Source organism: Micropterus salmoides, unplaced genomic scaffold (genome assembly GCF_014851395.1).
Source record: "Micropterus salmoides isolate LMB-PRFRI ecotype aquatic unplaced genomic scaffold, ASM1485139v1 Ms_hic_scaffold_4, whole genome shotgun sequence".
Lineage (NCBI taxonomy): Eukaryota > Metazoa > Chordata > Actinopteri > Centrarchiformes > Centrarchidae > Micropterus > Micropterus salmoides.
Window position 1 is genome coordinate 19,576,494 of NW_024043372.1, and position 14,582 is coordinate 19,591,075.

General features: G+C 37.7%; 1 protein-coding gene across 1 annotated transcript; it reads right to left on the minus strand.

Annotated features, from left to right (window-relative positions):
* Nucleotides 1–355: 355 nt before the first annotated feature.
* Nucleotides 356–13,350, minus strand: LOC119885735 (caM kinase-like vesicle-associated protein). The gene is made up of 11 exons (XM_038695947.1): nucleotides 12,939–13,350; nucleotides 5,131–5,269; nucleotides 4,912–5,043; nucleotides 3,715–3,789; nucleotides 3,410–3,548; nucleotides 3,173–3,293; nucleotides 3,013–3,088; nucleotides 2,762–2,898; nucleotides 2,598–2,676; nucleotides 2,389–2,476; nucleotides 356–1,857 (listed from the first exon to the last, which is right to left on the minus strand). Exons 2-11 carry the CDS (start codon nucleotides 5,223–5,225, stop codon nucleotides 1,543–1,545), a joined length of 1,257 nt encoding a protein of 418 aa, XP_038551875.1. The 5' UTR covers nucleotides 5,226–5,269; nucleotides 12,939–13,350; the 3' UTR covers nucleotides 356–1,542.
* Nucleotides 13,351–14,582: the final 1,232 nt, after the last annotated feature.

Here is a 14,582-nt window from a genome sequence, read left to right on the forward strand (position 1 = left end):
TACAACAATTTATTTAATGGAAACTATATATATCAGTGTCAGATTCGTTATTCATTCTCTGTATTAATTGACATTAATTACAGAAATCTTGGTTTGCATCCCCTAAAAATGATTAAGCGGGTTCATTTCATTCTGATATGAGCACTCTTTTATATATAAATTATACTAACTTTAACTAGCTACAGTACTGACAAAGTATGTGCACAAATATATTCTCTAATGCCAGGATGACCAGGATTGCTTGCATTTTTTGCAATAAAAAATGTGTGGAAGTGAAATGATGATTGGTGAAAGCTTGTCTTGTCAAATATTAATATTGTCAGTGAGGAACAGAAATGTCACAGTTTCAGCAATATTAGTATTGCTCATTTTATTCATCCACAAGCGTTGTAGCAACCTATTAGCTCAGCTAAATGTTGCCAAATACACACATAAATAAAAAAATACACATGTATACAATGCAAATGTACATAGTGGTACAGTATATGGACTCAGTTATAGACTAGAAATTCACTAATTACAAGTGACGACACTACAGCTAAAACATCACTTCACATACAGTGCTCTACATTGAGTTTTCTGTCTTTTAATTTAAGTTCAAAAGAAAACAAACACAAGTATCAATACAGCAGTGATAACTAAACATAAAAGCAAACAGCTAAACCATTTCAAGGAAATCAGTAAGCAATAATAATCAAGTTGTTTCTTTTGAAACATTTCAGTACTTTACTGCAACAAATATTAAGGCACTTAAACTTAAAAAATATGCTTTCTTTCTGCTGTAAAATTGTAAGTTGACTGAAGTTGTACTGAACTGAAGATAAACCTGCAGATATCTAATTTGTGTGCACTAAGTGATGTTATGTATCTGATTTTTACCTAATAAACTGACAGTCATCAGTATGTCATACAGTTGGTGTAATATCTTTTTGAAATGTTTAATCTTGAAGTTTTAAGCTATGTTGGGAATATATGTAACTGTGAATATATTCCAATTAGAAGCATGGTTTCTGGAGAGTTTACTCAAACGTGCATGCAGGAAATTATTCTAATACATTTACATATTTTGAAATTTTTACTGTATATGATCAATTTACCAAATCTTTCAACTCAAAATTTTAAGTCACAAGACATGAACTCAGGATTGTACGTTCTGAAGCTGAAAACTAGCAATTTGTTAAAACAGACAAATACACCTCTACACAATGAGCTAATGAATAAAGATCGAAGATTGATTTCACTAAATAACACTATGACCTTTTACAGTTTTTAAGGAAAAGGAAACAACAGAAGAGCTACTTTGCAACTAGCTTTAAAGGGACTTGTACACAAAATAACAAGGGAGAGTTGAGATAACTATTCAATAGACCAATCAGTACAGATGGCAAAAATGATGAAACGCGTGGTGTTGTGAAATAATTCTGCAAACCGGGGAATAGTCGAACAGCATATACATAGTATCATCATGCCAAATTGATTGGCTCTACTGCACATGTGCTTGTTGGTTGGCAAGGGTCCTCTTTTTTTGTGTTTGTTTAATGCCTAGTCTCCCTTTCTTTGTGGCAACATTTGGGGAACATCGCCATTGCACCGTGCCTGTGGCTGCGGCACTTCCTGTCTGGTTGCACAGGGCAGAGAGAGTGCAGACATGGTGGCAGTCTGTGTATCAGGAGCCTTGTCGCTAAGAGCAGCCTTTATGCTGGCAGCAACGCTATCGCCGCTGCCAGCTGGAGGAGCAGGACCGTCGCTGGGTGTGTTGGGGTCAGCTGCAGCCCCTGCAGCAAGAGTGGAGGCCCCAGAATCAGCCTGATCAGATGCTCGAAGTCTCTTCATGAGCGTGGTCACTCTAACAGCTTTCTGTGAGTAATGAAAAGAGACAGTGAGTTTAAATTAAGTGTTATTTTTTATGCTGGACATCCAGTCTCACCCTCTGGAATGCACACTGTCTTTTTTGATAAGAAAAATAACAGGCTTCAGCAAGGAAAAATCTCCAATAGCACACAAACAACTAAAATAAACTTTGGAAATAGTTTTAAAGATCAGTTAAATCAAACTGGAGCAATTGTAGGGATACATGAACATGTTTTGACAATTTAGACATGAGAAGATGATTATGAAAATAAAAGGTAAGCTGCAAATATTTTTTGTACTGTCTATGAATGTTTATTCAGTTTAAAATGGTGGTAATATTATGAAAAAAATTAATTTTGAAGTAGTCAAAGAAGTTTGAGTTTGAAGTTTGAGTATAGCAATTCCAAAATATTTCAAATACACACTGCATTAAAGTCCTCCTAGTAGAGTCATGATTACGAACATAATCATTTGTCTAAAACTTACAATATGAGGATGTGCAAAAATATATTGATGTATGAGATATATGAAAAGTACCTTCCACTTGGCTTTGGCAAAGTTCTTTTCTATTTGTGCACAAACACCATCCTTGATGTTCTTGTCTGAGGCAGCATTTCCAGAAATCCTGAAAAAAGCAACAAGAGGAAACATTTTTTGGCATGTTACCATATTTGTGGTATAACAAAATTCACAACTGCAGTTTTGTTGGTGTGAACATTAACTTTAATTTTTTTTTTTTTTTTTACCATTCATGAGCAATGGCTTCCTGTGCAGTCAATCGCTGATCTTGGTCCACTTCCATCAAAGATGCCACTAAGTTTTTGGCTTAAAAACAAATAAATATAATAACAACAGTGAAATTGCTTCCCCAAATGATGACGTGCATTTTAATAAACGGATTATCTCTTACCAGAATCTGAAATGTCATCCCAATATGGTGAATCAAATTCGTAGTCCCCTGACAAAATCTTTAAGAAAAGGTTCTTATCACGATTGTCAGAGTCATCTTCGTCAGCGTCATCATAGAAAGGAGGGTTTCCAGACAAACTATTGAGTTGGCAGAGTAAAAACATTATTACAACAAACTTTTTTATAAAGTCACTTAAATATACTTCAGAACATTACTGTAGTATATTTGTGAGCATGTTACTGGGTACTTACAGTATATACATAATGACACCTATGGCCCAACAGTCCACAGGTCTTCCGTATCTCTGCCTCCCGACCACCTCAGGAGCTGAAAGCAAACATAAGCTTTAAACATTCTGATGATAGGTAATTGACTTGGTTAAAACTTTTTTATTTTTCTACAGTCACTTACCAAGATATTCTGGAGTCCCACATGGGTCCTTAATGAATCCATTTTCCAGTTTTGCCAACTGGAAGTCGCTGATAACAATTTTGGAGTGCTTCAAACGATTAAAGTACACCAAGTTCTCCAGCTGTATGAGTAGACAAATAAAGGTTTATCAGGCTGGATAACATTTATCATACACATCTTATTTGGCCTGTGGTGAAATGCTACTATTATTCACTAGGTGTCAGCACTGCAATATACCTTAAGATTTCGGTGGACAATTTTCAGAGAGTGCAGGTAAGCTATCGCTTCCAACACCTGTCTCATAACATTGCTGGTGTCCCTCTCAGAGTAGTATCCTTGATCTAAGATCCAGTCAAACACCTCTCTGCCGGTAGCGCTGAAGAGATGGGACATCCAAATTAAATGCATGTCACATTTCAATGACAGGAATGCAGAACAATTTTCACATGTTGAATAAAACACCAGATTTAGACGAGTTGAGGAAGTACAGTACACACCAGCCTGAGCCAACATTCCTCTCAAGTGCCTCTAATAATACTCACAGCTCCAGAAATAGGAAGTACTCTTTCTTAGTTTCAAAAGCGTCAACCAGCTGGAGGATGTTATGATGTTTTACCCTTTTGGGGGGGGGGGGGGGGGGGGGGGAGCAATAAAAACAGTCAATGAGTAGTATAAACTAACAAGCTATACAGTCTCATGCCAAACGTTCAGGACAGCTGAGGTAAAATGGATAAAAACAAGCTTTGAAAACCAGTGTTACAATACAATTTAAAAGGAAACAAACACATTAAAACATCAATGTTAAAGTAATGTTAAACAGGGAATGGACCTGACTAAGTTCTGATGCAGGTTAGTATATATATATATATATATATATATATATATATATATATATAGTATGCTGTGGTCCATGGTTTCAAAAGCTGAACTTCAGTCAGAATCAGCAGCAATTATTATGTCAATGACTACTCTGGTCAAGGCAGTTTTAGAGCAGCGACCACCCCCTCAAGTAATTTCGACATAGAAGGAAGATTGGAAATTTGGTCTATAATTGTTCAAAATGTCAGATGTTATTTAGACAGCGGTTTAATGATGGCTGTCTTTAAAGCTAGGTTCAGAGCCCATGGAAAGTGATTTACTGATAATTTCAAGAATACAATCATATTATTATTTTAAAACACCAGTTGATTGGACCCAAACTTCAATTAACCAGTAATAACAAATCACAATAATAGTATGTAATTATTATAATTATAAATGATCATCACTTGTTCTGTTGGCATTTATTGTGTATTGTTCATGGTGCAAGTGTGACTACATTGCAGCAACAATTACTATAACAAAATACCAAATATTGTCCTACTATGGCACCTCAAAATAAAGTGTTAAAGGATAATCAATAGTTGTTAGAAAAGTGAGTTCATTGTTGGTTTTGGTCTTTTCATCGGATTTGTTGATAGTAAGAAAAGTCCATCACCAGACTTTAGGGAGTGTGAAATTTGTACAGTAAAACCTGCATGGGAGTGTAAGAACAGTAGTGTACTGCCATTGTGTATTACTCTTAGAGTGCACAAAGGCAAAACTTCAGGACGTTGTTTTTTTGACACTTTACTATGTCTTTGGTTCGACATGAAGAAAGAATTTTGCTGATCATTTGTGATTACACTTTGTCTCAGTGCCAGGACCTGCTTCAGACAGACATGTAAGCTTTATAATAAGGAGTGTAAAACTTCACTTACATCTTTAAGATCATTATCTCATTCTTGGCAGCTTTCCTCACTTTCCTTCCATCCTTTTTGTGAAACTTTTTACAGGTGTACATTTTCAAGGTGTTCCTATCCTTCGCCCGGAATATCTCACAAAACTCCTCTCTGTTAAAAAAGACAAAAGGAGATGTATTTTGAGCAAATTCCCAAAACGTCTTTATGCATTTATCAACGAAGCAAAGATGTACTCACGATTTAACAATTTGTCCGAGGTCATATTTGTCGGTCACCTCTGAGGGATTGTTGTAATCCTTCTTTTCCCCGAGTGTCAGACAACCAAATGGCATGGCAGCTCGTGCCCTAGCCAGGGACTATCCTTCCACAACACAACCTGCCGGCAATGTGCAACATGTTAGATTTACCTGTATAGTACAGCAACATTTCGTCAGACATGCATCTCCACAGTACAAAGTGGATTTGAAGCGCGAGCACCTGAATCAGAAAAGCCTACATCTGGAGCTGTAGTCGTATTTGTTGAAAAAACATTTTAATTTAATGACCGTAATGGAAATGGAAGACAATGCTGCTCGGCGTTGACACTTAACACAAATTAATGCAGTAAATCAATGCACACATTTATAGGGAGCTATTTGGTCGCATGATTATTTCTTTCTCCGAAACCTTCTGGGTCATCTGAGAATAGGTAAGTGTAAATGAGCTAGTGGTAGCAAATTATTTTTAATTACCACATGAGCAAAGCAAAATAAAATTTTTATTTTCCAATAGCATCTTCTGTGAGCTCTGTCAGACTGCCAGGCTTGTTTCTTTCCACTCTGCAGTGAGTCAGCTCTGTACTGCAGCAGCAGCATGAGCATTATTCATGTGTCTGCTTTCTACACTGAAGAATAGTCAGATGGACTTGACCCTGCACTGTGGCAGTAACTTTTGTTCTCTCTCATTTGAAAGACTCTTGTAAGCTGAGAAAGCTGTTAACTTGCAAGCTCTGGAGGAATAAGTGTTGAAAAGTTTTGTTCTTTAATTTCTGCTAGCTGTTGAAAGATGACATTGCCCACAGTTATAATGACATGCACACTGCACTTATTCACAGTATTCATATTCACTGAGGTACATCTTCACAATCAATGGTTAGCAAGAGCTTTACATCAATTAAGTAGATCTGGGAGGGAAATGTTTGAACACTGAATCAGCATCACAATATGAGATACAATATACTCTATATATGCATGATAACATATTTGCTGTGATAATGAACAGAACAAACACGCTAGATAGTTTTGCTGAAACAAGTAAAACAAATGCTACAATTTGGAGTCACCTGCCTTAATGGTAGGTGTGAGGATGGATAAAACATTATATCACAGTGGATGACATTTCTGATATCGTTAAGTTTAGATATAGTTTACCTAATCTCTTAATCTCTTGAGAACTTTATGGATAATATATCAGACAGGAATGTCTGTTTTTGGCTAAACCAGTGAATTAAATGCCTTAAATAAGGTACATCATCACATTGATGCAAAAATCAAATACAAATCCAGAACTGCTCATTTATTTGCAGTACTGTATACAATGGCCTCACACACTGAGATATGTTAATGGATAGATACCATAATGATATGGAAAAATCCTGATGGTAGACAAATTTCTCCCAGTATGTATTTTCATATCATCTTACAGTACTTAATGGAGTAGCTTTAAAAAAAAACCCAAAAAACAAACTCTTAGTCAAAGTCAGTGGTCACTCTGCAGGATAAATGATTGCAATCTACATACTTTAACTAGACAACTAAAAGCCCAATAAATGAATTTCACCCACACAAAGTCCTTACTTTTACACATATCTATGCCAATTTCACAACCTATTTGTATATGTACATACATATATATATATATATATATATGCTTTTTTACACCATGAAAACTTGAGAACTACCAAGGACACGGTGATGTAACACTGGCTGATTTGCTATAACATGTTTTTCTGATGTTGCTTGAGCAACAAGAATTTTGGTGGTGCATTTAGTGTTTTCAATTCAATGTCTATTTCATTAGTAACTTTCTGTTTTTTTGGTATAAAATGCACTAATAGAAAAAGTTCTTCCCACTGGTACCTTTGTTACTGCAGAAGGGAAATTACATACTTTTAATTAGGGTGACTTGAATCATTGCAGTTGCACAGCAGAATACTATGCCGGTCCACCACTAGCAGCTAAATATTACTGGTGAAATAGGATGCTTGTGGAAAACAGACCCAGTTTTTTTGGCAGGCATTTCAGTAGAAATGGCAGCCAGAACAGAAGAGTGGGAGTAGAGAGATTCTGACTGAGGTTCTGTCTGGAGCCTCAGTCAAGACCCTATCAGAGGCAGAGATTTCTCCCAGCTTTAGCATCCTGTAATATCTGTAGTACAACAAAGAGTGGTCTAATAAATATAAAAAGAAATTTGGAGAGTTAAGGGGATGGTTTACGAATGTGATTTATTACTGTATTACAAGCAGAAGGTCTCATGCAGAAGCTCTTGTGTTTGTGAATCAAGAGAGTCCTTTAATTGAAGAGAGTAAGCTGTGTATTGTGCTACTGTCCACAAGGGGACTCAGTACTCTGTTCTTTGCAGATCTCTGCTGTGGAGCTGATATAAAAAGTGTAACCTTATGTAAATTGCTTGGTTGTTATAATTTTAAAAAGTCTTTCTCCGCTGATGCTCCTCATTAAAGCTTCTTTGTTCATACTGATAGCTTATCTGATTTGATCCATATGCTGCGCTGCAGGGTGAAAAAAGATAATCCATTAAGTTTTTGATTCATTTGAATACAGTCCTATACATTTAGAGGGTTTTAAAGTAGCTATGCTCCAGTGCTGCAAGTTCCTTCTGTTATTTTGTATTATTTCTTCCACAGAAAGATTGTATGACTTGTTCTTTACATGGGAAGTCGTTAAATCTGCCAGTCAAAATACTTTTGTTTTTCTATCTTTATTTCAGTTTTTTGCTCATGCCAGCTTTAAAAAGATGACCTGCCTCTGATATTACCTAAGCTTCTAAGATGGACTGATGGACTGATCTTTACTGCAGTTAATGCTCTTTGGTTACTGCCAGAGAAAAAGTTATTAGAAGTGACAACCGAAGTACTTTTAGCTGTATATGGAAAGTTCCCACAATATTTATGGAAGTGGTGCTCTGTCAATATCAAACAAATGCTCAGGAAAATACTTTATTAATACAACATTCTATTGATTTTTAAAAATTCGGCTATAGTATAAGCTCCAATTTTGCCTGACCATAACATTTCTAATGTTTGTCGATCTTAAAGCTGACATCCCATGATCCAAATTGGTTCTAGCTGACCCAACAACGTGTAGTATTTTCATGATGCTGATTTATTAACTGTACTGACTTGCTCTAATGTTGTAAAAGTGCATTTGGAGGTCTACTCCAAGTACCCAAAAGGGATGTCTCTTTTATTTAGCCATTATTTTTATTGTTTCATCCCAGACAAGGAGTTTTACTAAGGGCTGTATTTTATCCAGAAGCATACACATGTAAAGAACAAGGTTCCTGGGGGTGAGTAAAGAGGGTTGGAGAATGTTGCAAACTACTCAAATAAAGAGTCTATCTCTTACTGTGACACTCTAGCCCAAACAGTGATGCATTTCAGTACACCGTTTGCCTGATCAACATGAGGCATACAATAGCATGCCCGTCTGTCCTAAAGAGGAGGGCTGTCAGTACAACATTAGTCTGGAGTTTGATAAGCATTTGGGTGATATGCTCCAGCTAAATCCTATCTTCTGCATGGATCCTGCAAGAACAATACCCAGATTCACCATTAGTGTTTTCTGGGTCTCACCTAGATTCAAACAGCTGCGTTGCCTGGGTATCAGAATAATTTATTTTCACAATATATGCCTCACTCCTGTGCCATGATGCTCATTCAAACCAATAGAAGCACATATGATGTACAAAATGAACTTATTTTCTTTTTGTCATGCCTACTCTTTCATTATGTGGTGTATTCAATCCACAGACGTCATCAGATTCGTGGTCAATGAGAAATTGCTCAAACCAAATCTTCCATTCAAGCTATTATTTAGAAACTAAGCCTCTTAGCATCCTGAATGGGCCTCTCTGGTACACTTCGGTGGCCTCTGTCTCTCAAAATAACCACATCACCAACAGCCACCTCACAAAGACAAACAATACCGCGCCCGCCACGCAGAGTTAAGGGGCGAGGCTGATGTGAGACCATTTAATGCAATCATTAGATCACACAATGAATCATAGATCCCTACACCTGTTCCCAGAAGCATTGACTCGCAGCACCACAGTGCACCAATCACTAAACAGTAAGTATGATTACTAAGATAGAATTTTGTGAGCACGTGTTTTTCCTCCTTTCAAACCAGTCTTGGAGATAATAGGCTGTTCTCCTTCGCCAGAAGAAGAAAACGATAGAAGGCACTTCACAACTGCTGAATCAGGAATCTTTTATCTTTGCCTTTTGAAAGATCTGAATGAAATGTTCTTAATTAATGGGAATGTAAATGCTTTTTTTTTTTTTTTTACAGATTGTCGCAGAACTCAGCAATAGTTAGAAACTTAACTGTGGACACCCTTGCGGGATTATGACAAAGGCAGAGCTGGTGCATTGTGTCCAATTAAAGTTCCAACAGCGTAGGTAAAGGTAAAACCTCTCCATTTTACATTATTTTGCTTTCCAGAAATAACGGCCATAATATGCACACTATAAGACCTAGAGCCGTATTGCAAAAATTGGCAACTTAAATGAAGAAGAACATCCATCCTTTGTTATTATGAGAACAATGGCAACCATGTCTCAAACAGATCGAGACTAGGGCATCTCAAGGTTTTTCTTCAGGACACGTTTGTAGGTGTTTCAGAATCTACTTTGAGCAAACGAATCACTGCCCCCAGGCTATCAGTGACAGGACCAATAATACACACTGGAAAATGGCAACTTCTGTGAATCAGGGAGAAAAGCAAGAGAAATGCAAAAAAGACAACATGCAATTTTGGGTTGAAGAAATGAAATTGACTGACGTGATTGTTTTAAATACTGGGATCATAAAGCTGCCATCTCATCATGCTCTTCCTGTCTCCTAGAAATAAACTACATACATCTGGACTCAACCACAAAAAATATATGATATTATGTTATGATGTTTTGTAAGATGTGAGAAGATTAAGATTATGGGCATTAATAATCTATTTACACTGCTGAGAAATTATGTCACTCTATAATTCATGCATTCTTTTATCTATCCACCTGTAAAGTGTGATATCTCAGGTGACATAGACACCCACCACAGGTCTAATTTTGAAGAATAAAAACAAAGGATGGATGATGCATCTTCACTCTGTGTTGCAGCCTGAGGGGAAATGTTATAATTTAAAATAAAACATGTTTCACTGTAACACCTTTCAGACAATGTTGCTTCTGCTTTGACACAAGTTGGAGGGATTATATACTACACATGTTGGCCTGACTTTGACAACATTAGGAAAAATGATTCACTTGGCGAGAGTATTCTGGCAGTTAATAACAGTAATTGGTCTCCTACATCTTTAACTTGTTACACATGCACAACTAACTGTGGAAATTACATTAAATGATATCATGAGGATATCATTTGAGGTAAAAATGTGCAGATAAACAGTGTTCCAGCTGTTGGAAGAATTACACTGATGGGCCAAAGGGGAACATTACAACTAAAGTAATAATAAATAAAATATGCCAGATGCTCATATTCCAACTTTGCAGAAGAGATGATACATTTTAGTGTTGTGGCATTTAATAAAATAGCAATTGGCCTAACAGAAGTGCTAAATCTTAAAATGTCTTCATTTGAAGCTGGGTGACATGAATCGACTGCCATTTTTTAATCCACTTGTTAAATAATTTAATTCATGTTCAACATATTGAAGTGTAAAAGGGTCACACGGTCCATCTCAATTAAAATGTTGTTCCATCACTGAATGACGACTGACAAGTGGTTTGGGGCCTTTTGTTTGACTAAATAATGATTATGTTATTATTATTATTATTATTATTATTATTATTATTATTATTATGTCAAAGTCATGTCAGACAGTGGCAGCAGGCCAGAGAGAGCTGTGGATTTGGCTGCAGGCGAGCCTCTTCAAAGGGAAAGGCTTGGTGACAGGGGGCAGATGGTGGTGATGATGTTTGAGCCAAATCTTAAAGCCTGTAATGCCTCATTTATGGTGTAAATGTCACTCTCGGTAGCTGTGAACACAAAGAACACATTTACACTTTTAATTTTCATGGACATTACATCACACATGAACAAAAGCAGAGAAATATGTTTGTTTTTCCCAAAGTCTGGAGAGAGGAGGAACATTTTGATGAGCACGAATCAGTCTTTTTTTGTGCTTGGGCTCTGCAATGGTTTGAGTCCACCATTTATCTTTTCTACCGGCATCACTGGCTCATCTGTCCAGTTTCTTCTGATGTTGTTTTGTTGCCATGGTCACCAGGTGCTACAGTATGCACCATGGCACTGTCTGTGCGGAATAGTTCCCTGCACACTCATCGACATTACTGATGCGGCCACTTCACTGAAACTCCACTTAATGATCAGAATACAAACAGAGTTTACAAAAGAAAATCCTACGGAACATTAGCCACACTAATAATAACAAATAAATTTGTATTTACATTTGTTGGTCTGAAAAGAGTGTGTGCCCCAGCTATCTGACAGTGTCTTCAACTTAATTAACTGTCACTGAATGTCCAGTGACAAACACCATGACCCAGGCAACACATTCAATTCAGTGTGAAGCTTGACTGTAGCTCTATTCAAATAAGCTTAACATTATACATTACATTCAATGATAACAGACACCTGTAAAAAAAATTCTTAAAAATCTGAAAAGCAGTGGTACATGCAGCAGCATCACGGGGGCTATCTCAATGTGTTTTTCAACAATTTTCCTTTCTAAACCTCAGATTTTGTTTAATCTTTAAATGTCAGCCATTCATAAATAATCCATGAATATTTCCAATAGTAGGCTACCATCTGTGTCTATAAAATCCCCACATGGTGTTTTCTGCTCTTAGTGTGCTCCAACACAAGATCCCTTTTCATGTGAACATCCATTAGTTCTGCAACAACTTGACACTGAACTTTTTTGCACAATTTACATAATATGCTACTGATCTAACACCCTAGGACTGATCCAAGTGAATTTAACCCAGTGCTGAAATTAAATCCACACAACACTGAATCCCTTGCAAAGACCTCTGAAGGTTTACACACACGCGCGCGCGCGCACACACACACACACACACACACCTATATGTCTTTCTTTTATGGTTTATTCAGTGGCGGAAAGGCACTCTGACTTGTCAGAGCAGTTTCCCTCTTCTGGGGTGTAGCCTATGTGTAAGTGGTGGCTTAGCATCGGGATATTAAGTGGGTATTGCAATCACAAGCACTTTTGCGTGTGAAATGATGACAAATTATGACAAGGACACCGGGACACCGCGAGACTGTGAGACTGGAAATGTGAACTCAAAGCGTGCTGCAATCTTTGTGCATCAAGAGCATGCCTTATGTAAAACTGAGCAATTCTTTATCAACTGTAAAGCTCACATTGTTAATTAACTTGTTGAGCGGTTTGTAATGAGTAGAATTAGCTGTGCACTTTAACAGCAGGTTTTATCGATTATTATAACCTGGAAATGTAGACTACTGACAACCTCACTGTTTAAGCAGCACTGACACTTTAAATAAACAGTATTTGCGCATCACCCAGGTTAGACTGTTGTTGCAGTTGAACAGATCGCATCCTGCAGGCTTCATAAATCACGTGAGCACGGCTTGATATTTCAAAGTAAATGTTTTATGGGGCAAAAGTTTTAGTAGAGGAGGTCAAGATGACAGTAATGAATAAACACGGAGAACATTCCTCAGCATCTTTTCACTTATCGTGTTTTTAACAGCAGAGGTTTGCAGTCTTGTTATGGTAAAACAGAGATTATGCAAATTGCCTTCACTTACCTTCAATGAGGCAAACTGGTAATAATCAATAATCCAATCCTCTGTATGATAGTTGAGAATATTCGTGGTGCTGGCTTCACTTTTTTCCTTCCACAGAATTTTTACAGTCAGTGTGCTATCAGAGAGATTTATGATCCTCCAGCATTTCCAACAAGTCAGGGAGTATTACGTGAATGTGTGATGGTAACAGCGGGCAGTGATGCAGGAAGGAGGGGAGGTGTGTGCGCGCGCGTTAGAGCGATGCACGGTGTTTAACGGTGTATGTGTGTGTCTATGTGCGCGTGCATCATTGCAGCAATATGTAATGTAATACTATCATCATCTTTAGGACTTTTTCACAGTGACGCTGGTGATGTTCCCACCGCTCAGCTGGGGTGACGTTGCTTCTGCACGTTAGCCATCCTGCAACAAAAAGGAACAGCAGGGTCAAAAGATTTTTCTCCTCAAAGTCCCTCCGGAAGTTGGTGCCATTGAAGTCATTCAACAAGACCATCTCCCCAGAGCAAGAACAATTCTCCCATGTCTCCACAAAAAAATAAAAAACACTGGACTCACATGTTCTTCTGTGCCCCCCCCCCCCCAAAGAAGATATCATTATGTGGTCATGGGTTTGCTAACTGGTTTGCAATATCAGAAGTAACGATCTGAAATTATGTGCAGAATTTCTTTCCCTTAAATAGTACTGTTTTATTCCAAAATATATTTTTTGTGAGAGAATGAGAGAGAGAGAGAGAGAGAGAGAGAGGCAGAATGGCACACACCTTGATTTTTTGTGAACTTACAGTAATGCAAGACCAAATGATTGCATACAATACAAGCTGAATCAGAAAAGATGAACAGATACAGTTGTATTAAGACCCACTTGAGATGGGAAGGTAGAAAACACTGCTCAAACACAGCCTGACTTTGCAACAAAATGTTGGCGGGACAACCAACATACTTTGATACACAAGACACACCATCCCAGAATGTTCAATAGCCGTCACAACCCACGCAAGCAGCTGATGGTAGACTACTCTGCTGATTTCTCTGCACAGTAAGATCCAGCTCTGCTCTCAACTGATGAAGGCCTTTTCAAGATATGAACCGCCAACCCATGGAGAGGCAAAAAGTCCCACAGGGTACGATGGAGACAAAGCTACAGTAAACCGAGAGATCTCAAAATCACACATCCGCTTCACTGGGTCAGTGCCAACAAAAATGCTATGTTTAGAGACAAGGGAGATCTTCATGATGGGCTTGAATTGATCATAGAGAGCATGAGTCAAGGGTTCTTTTCCTAAGCTGTCTCCTGCATTTTAACATCTGTCATGAATTTAAGTTCAAGTATCTGCAAAGTGACTGTCAAAGAGCACTAAAATGAGTTGCACCTAGTGTTGCTTGGGGGGTATGAAAATGTATTTCCAAAGCCGCTTTGAAAAATGACTGGCAGTAATGTAAGCAATACCAGATTAATAGTACATGGACTGTTTCCCCTTCTTCAGAGTTGAAGCACGACATACAAAGTAAAGTGTGGGGGGAAAAACTAAGAAACGTTTTGACTCTTCTCATCGGGTATGGTCAGTACAGGACTCAAGCCCCTAGAGAGGTGATGAATCAAGGTAGAAACAACTTTAACAGCCTAATTGTTAATACACTCCTGGA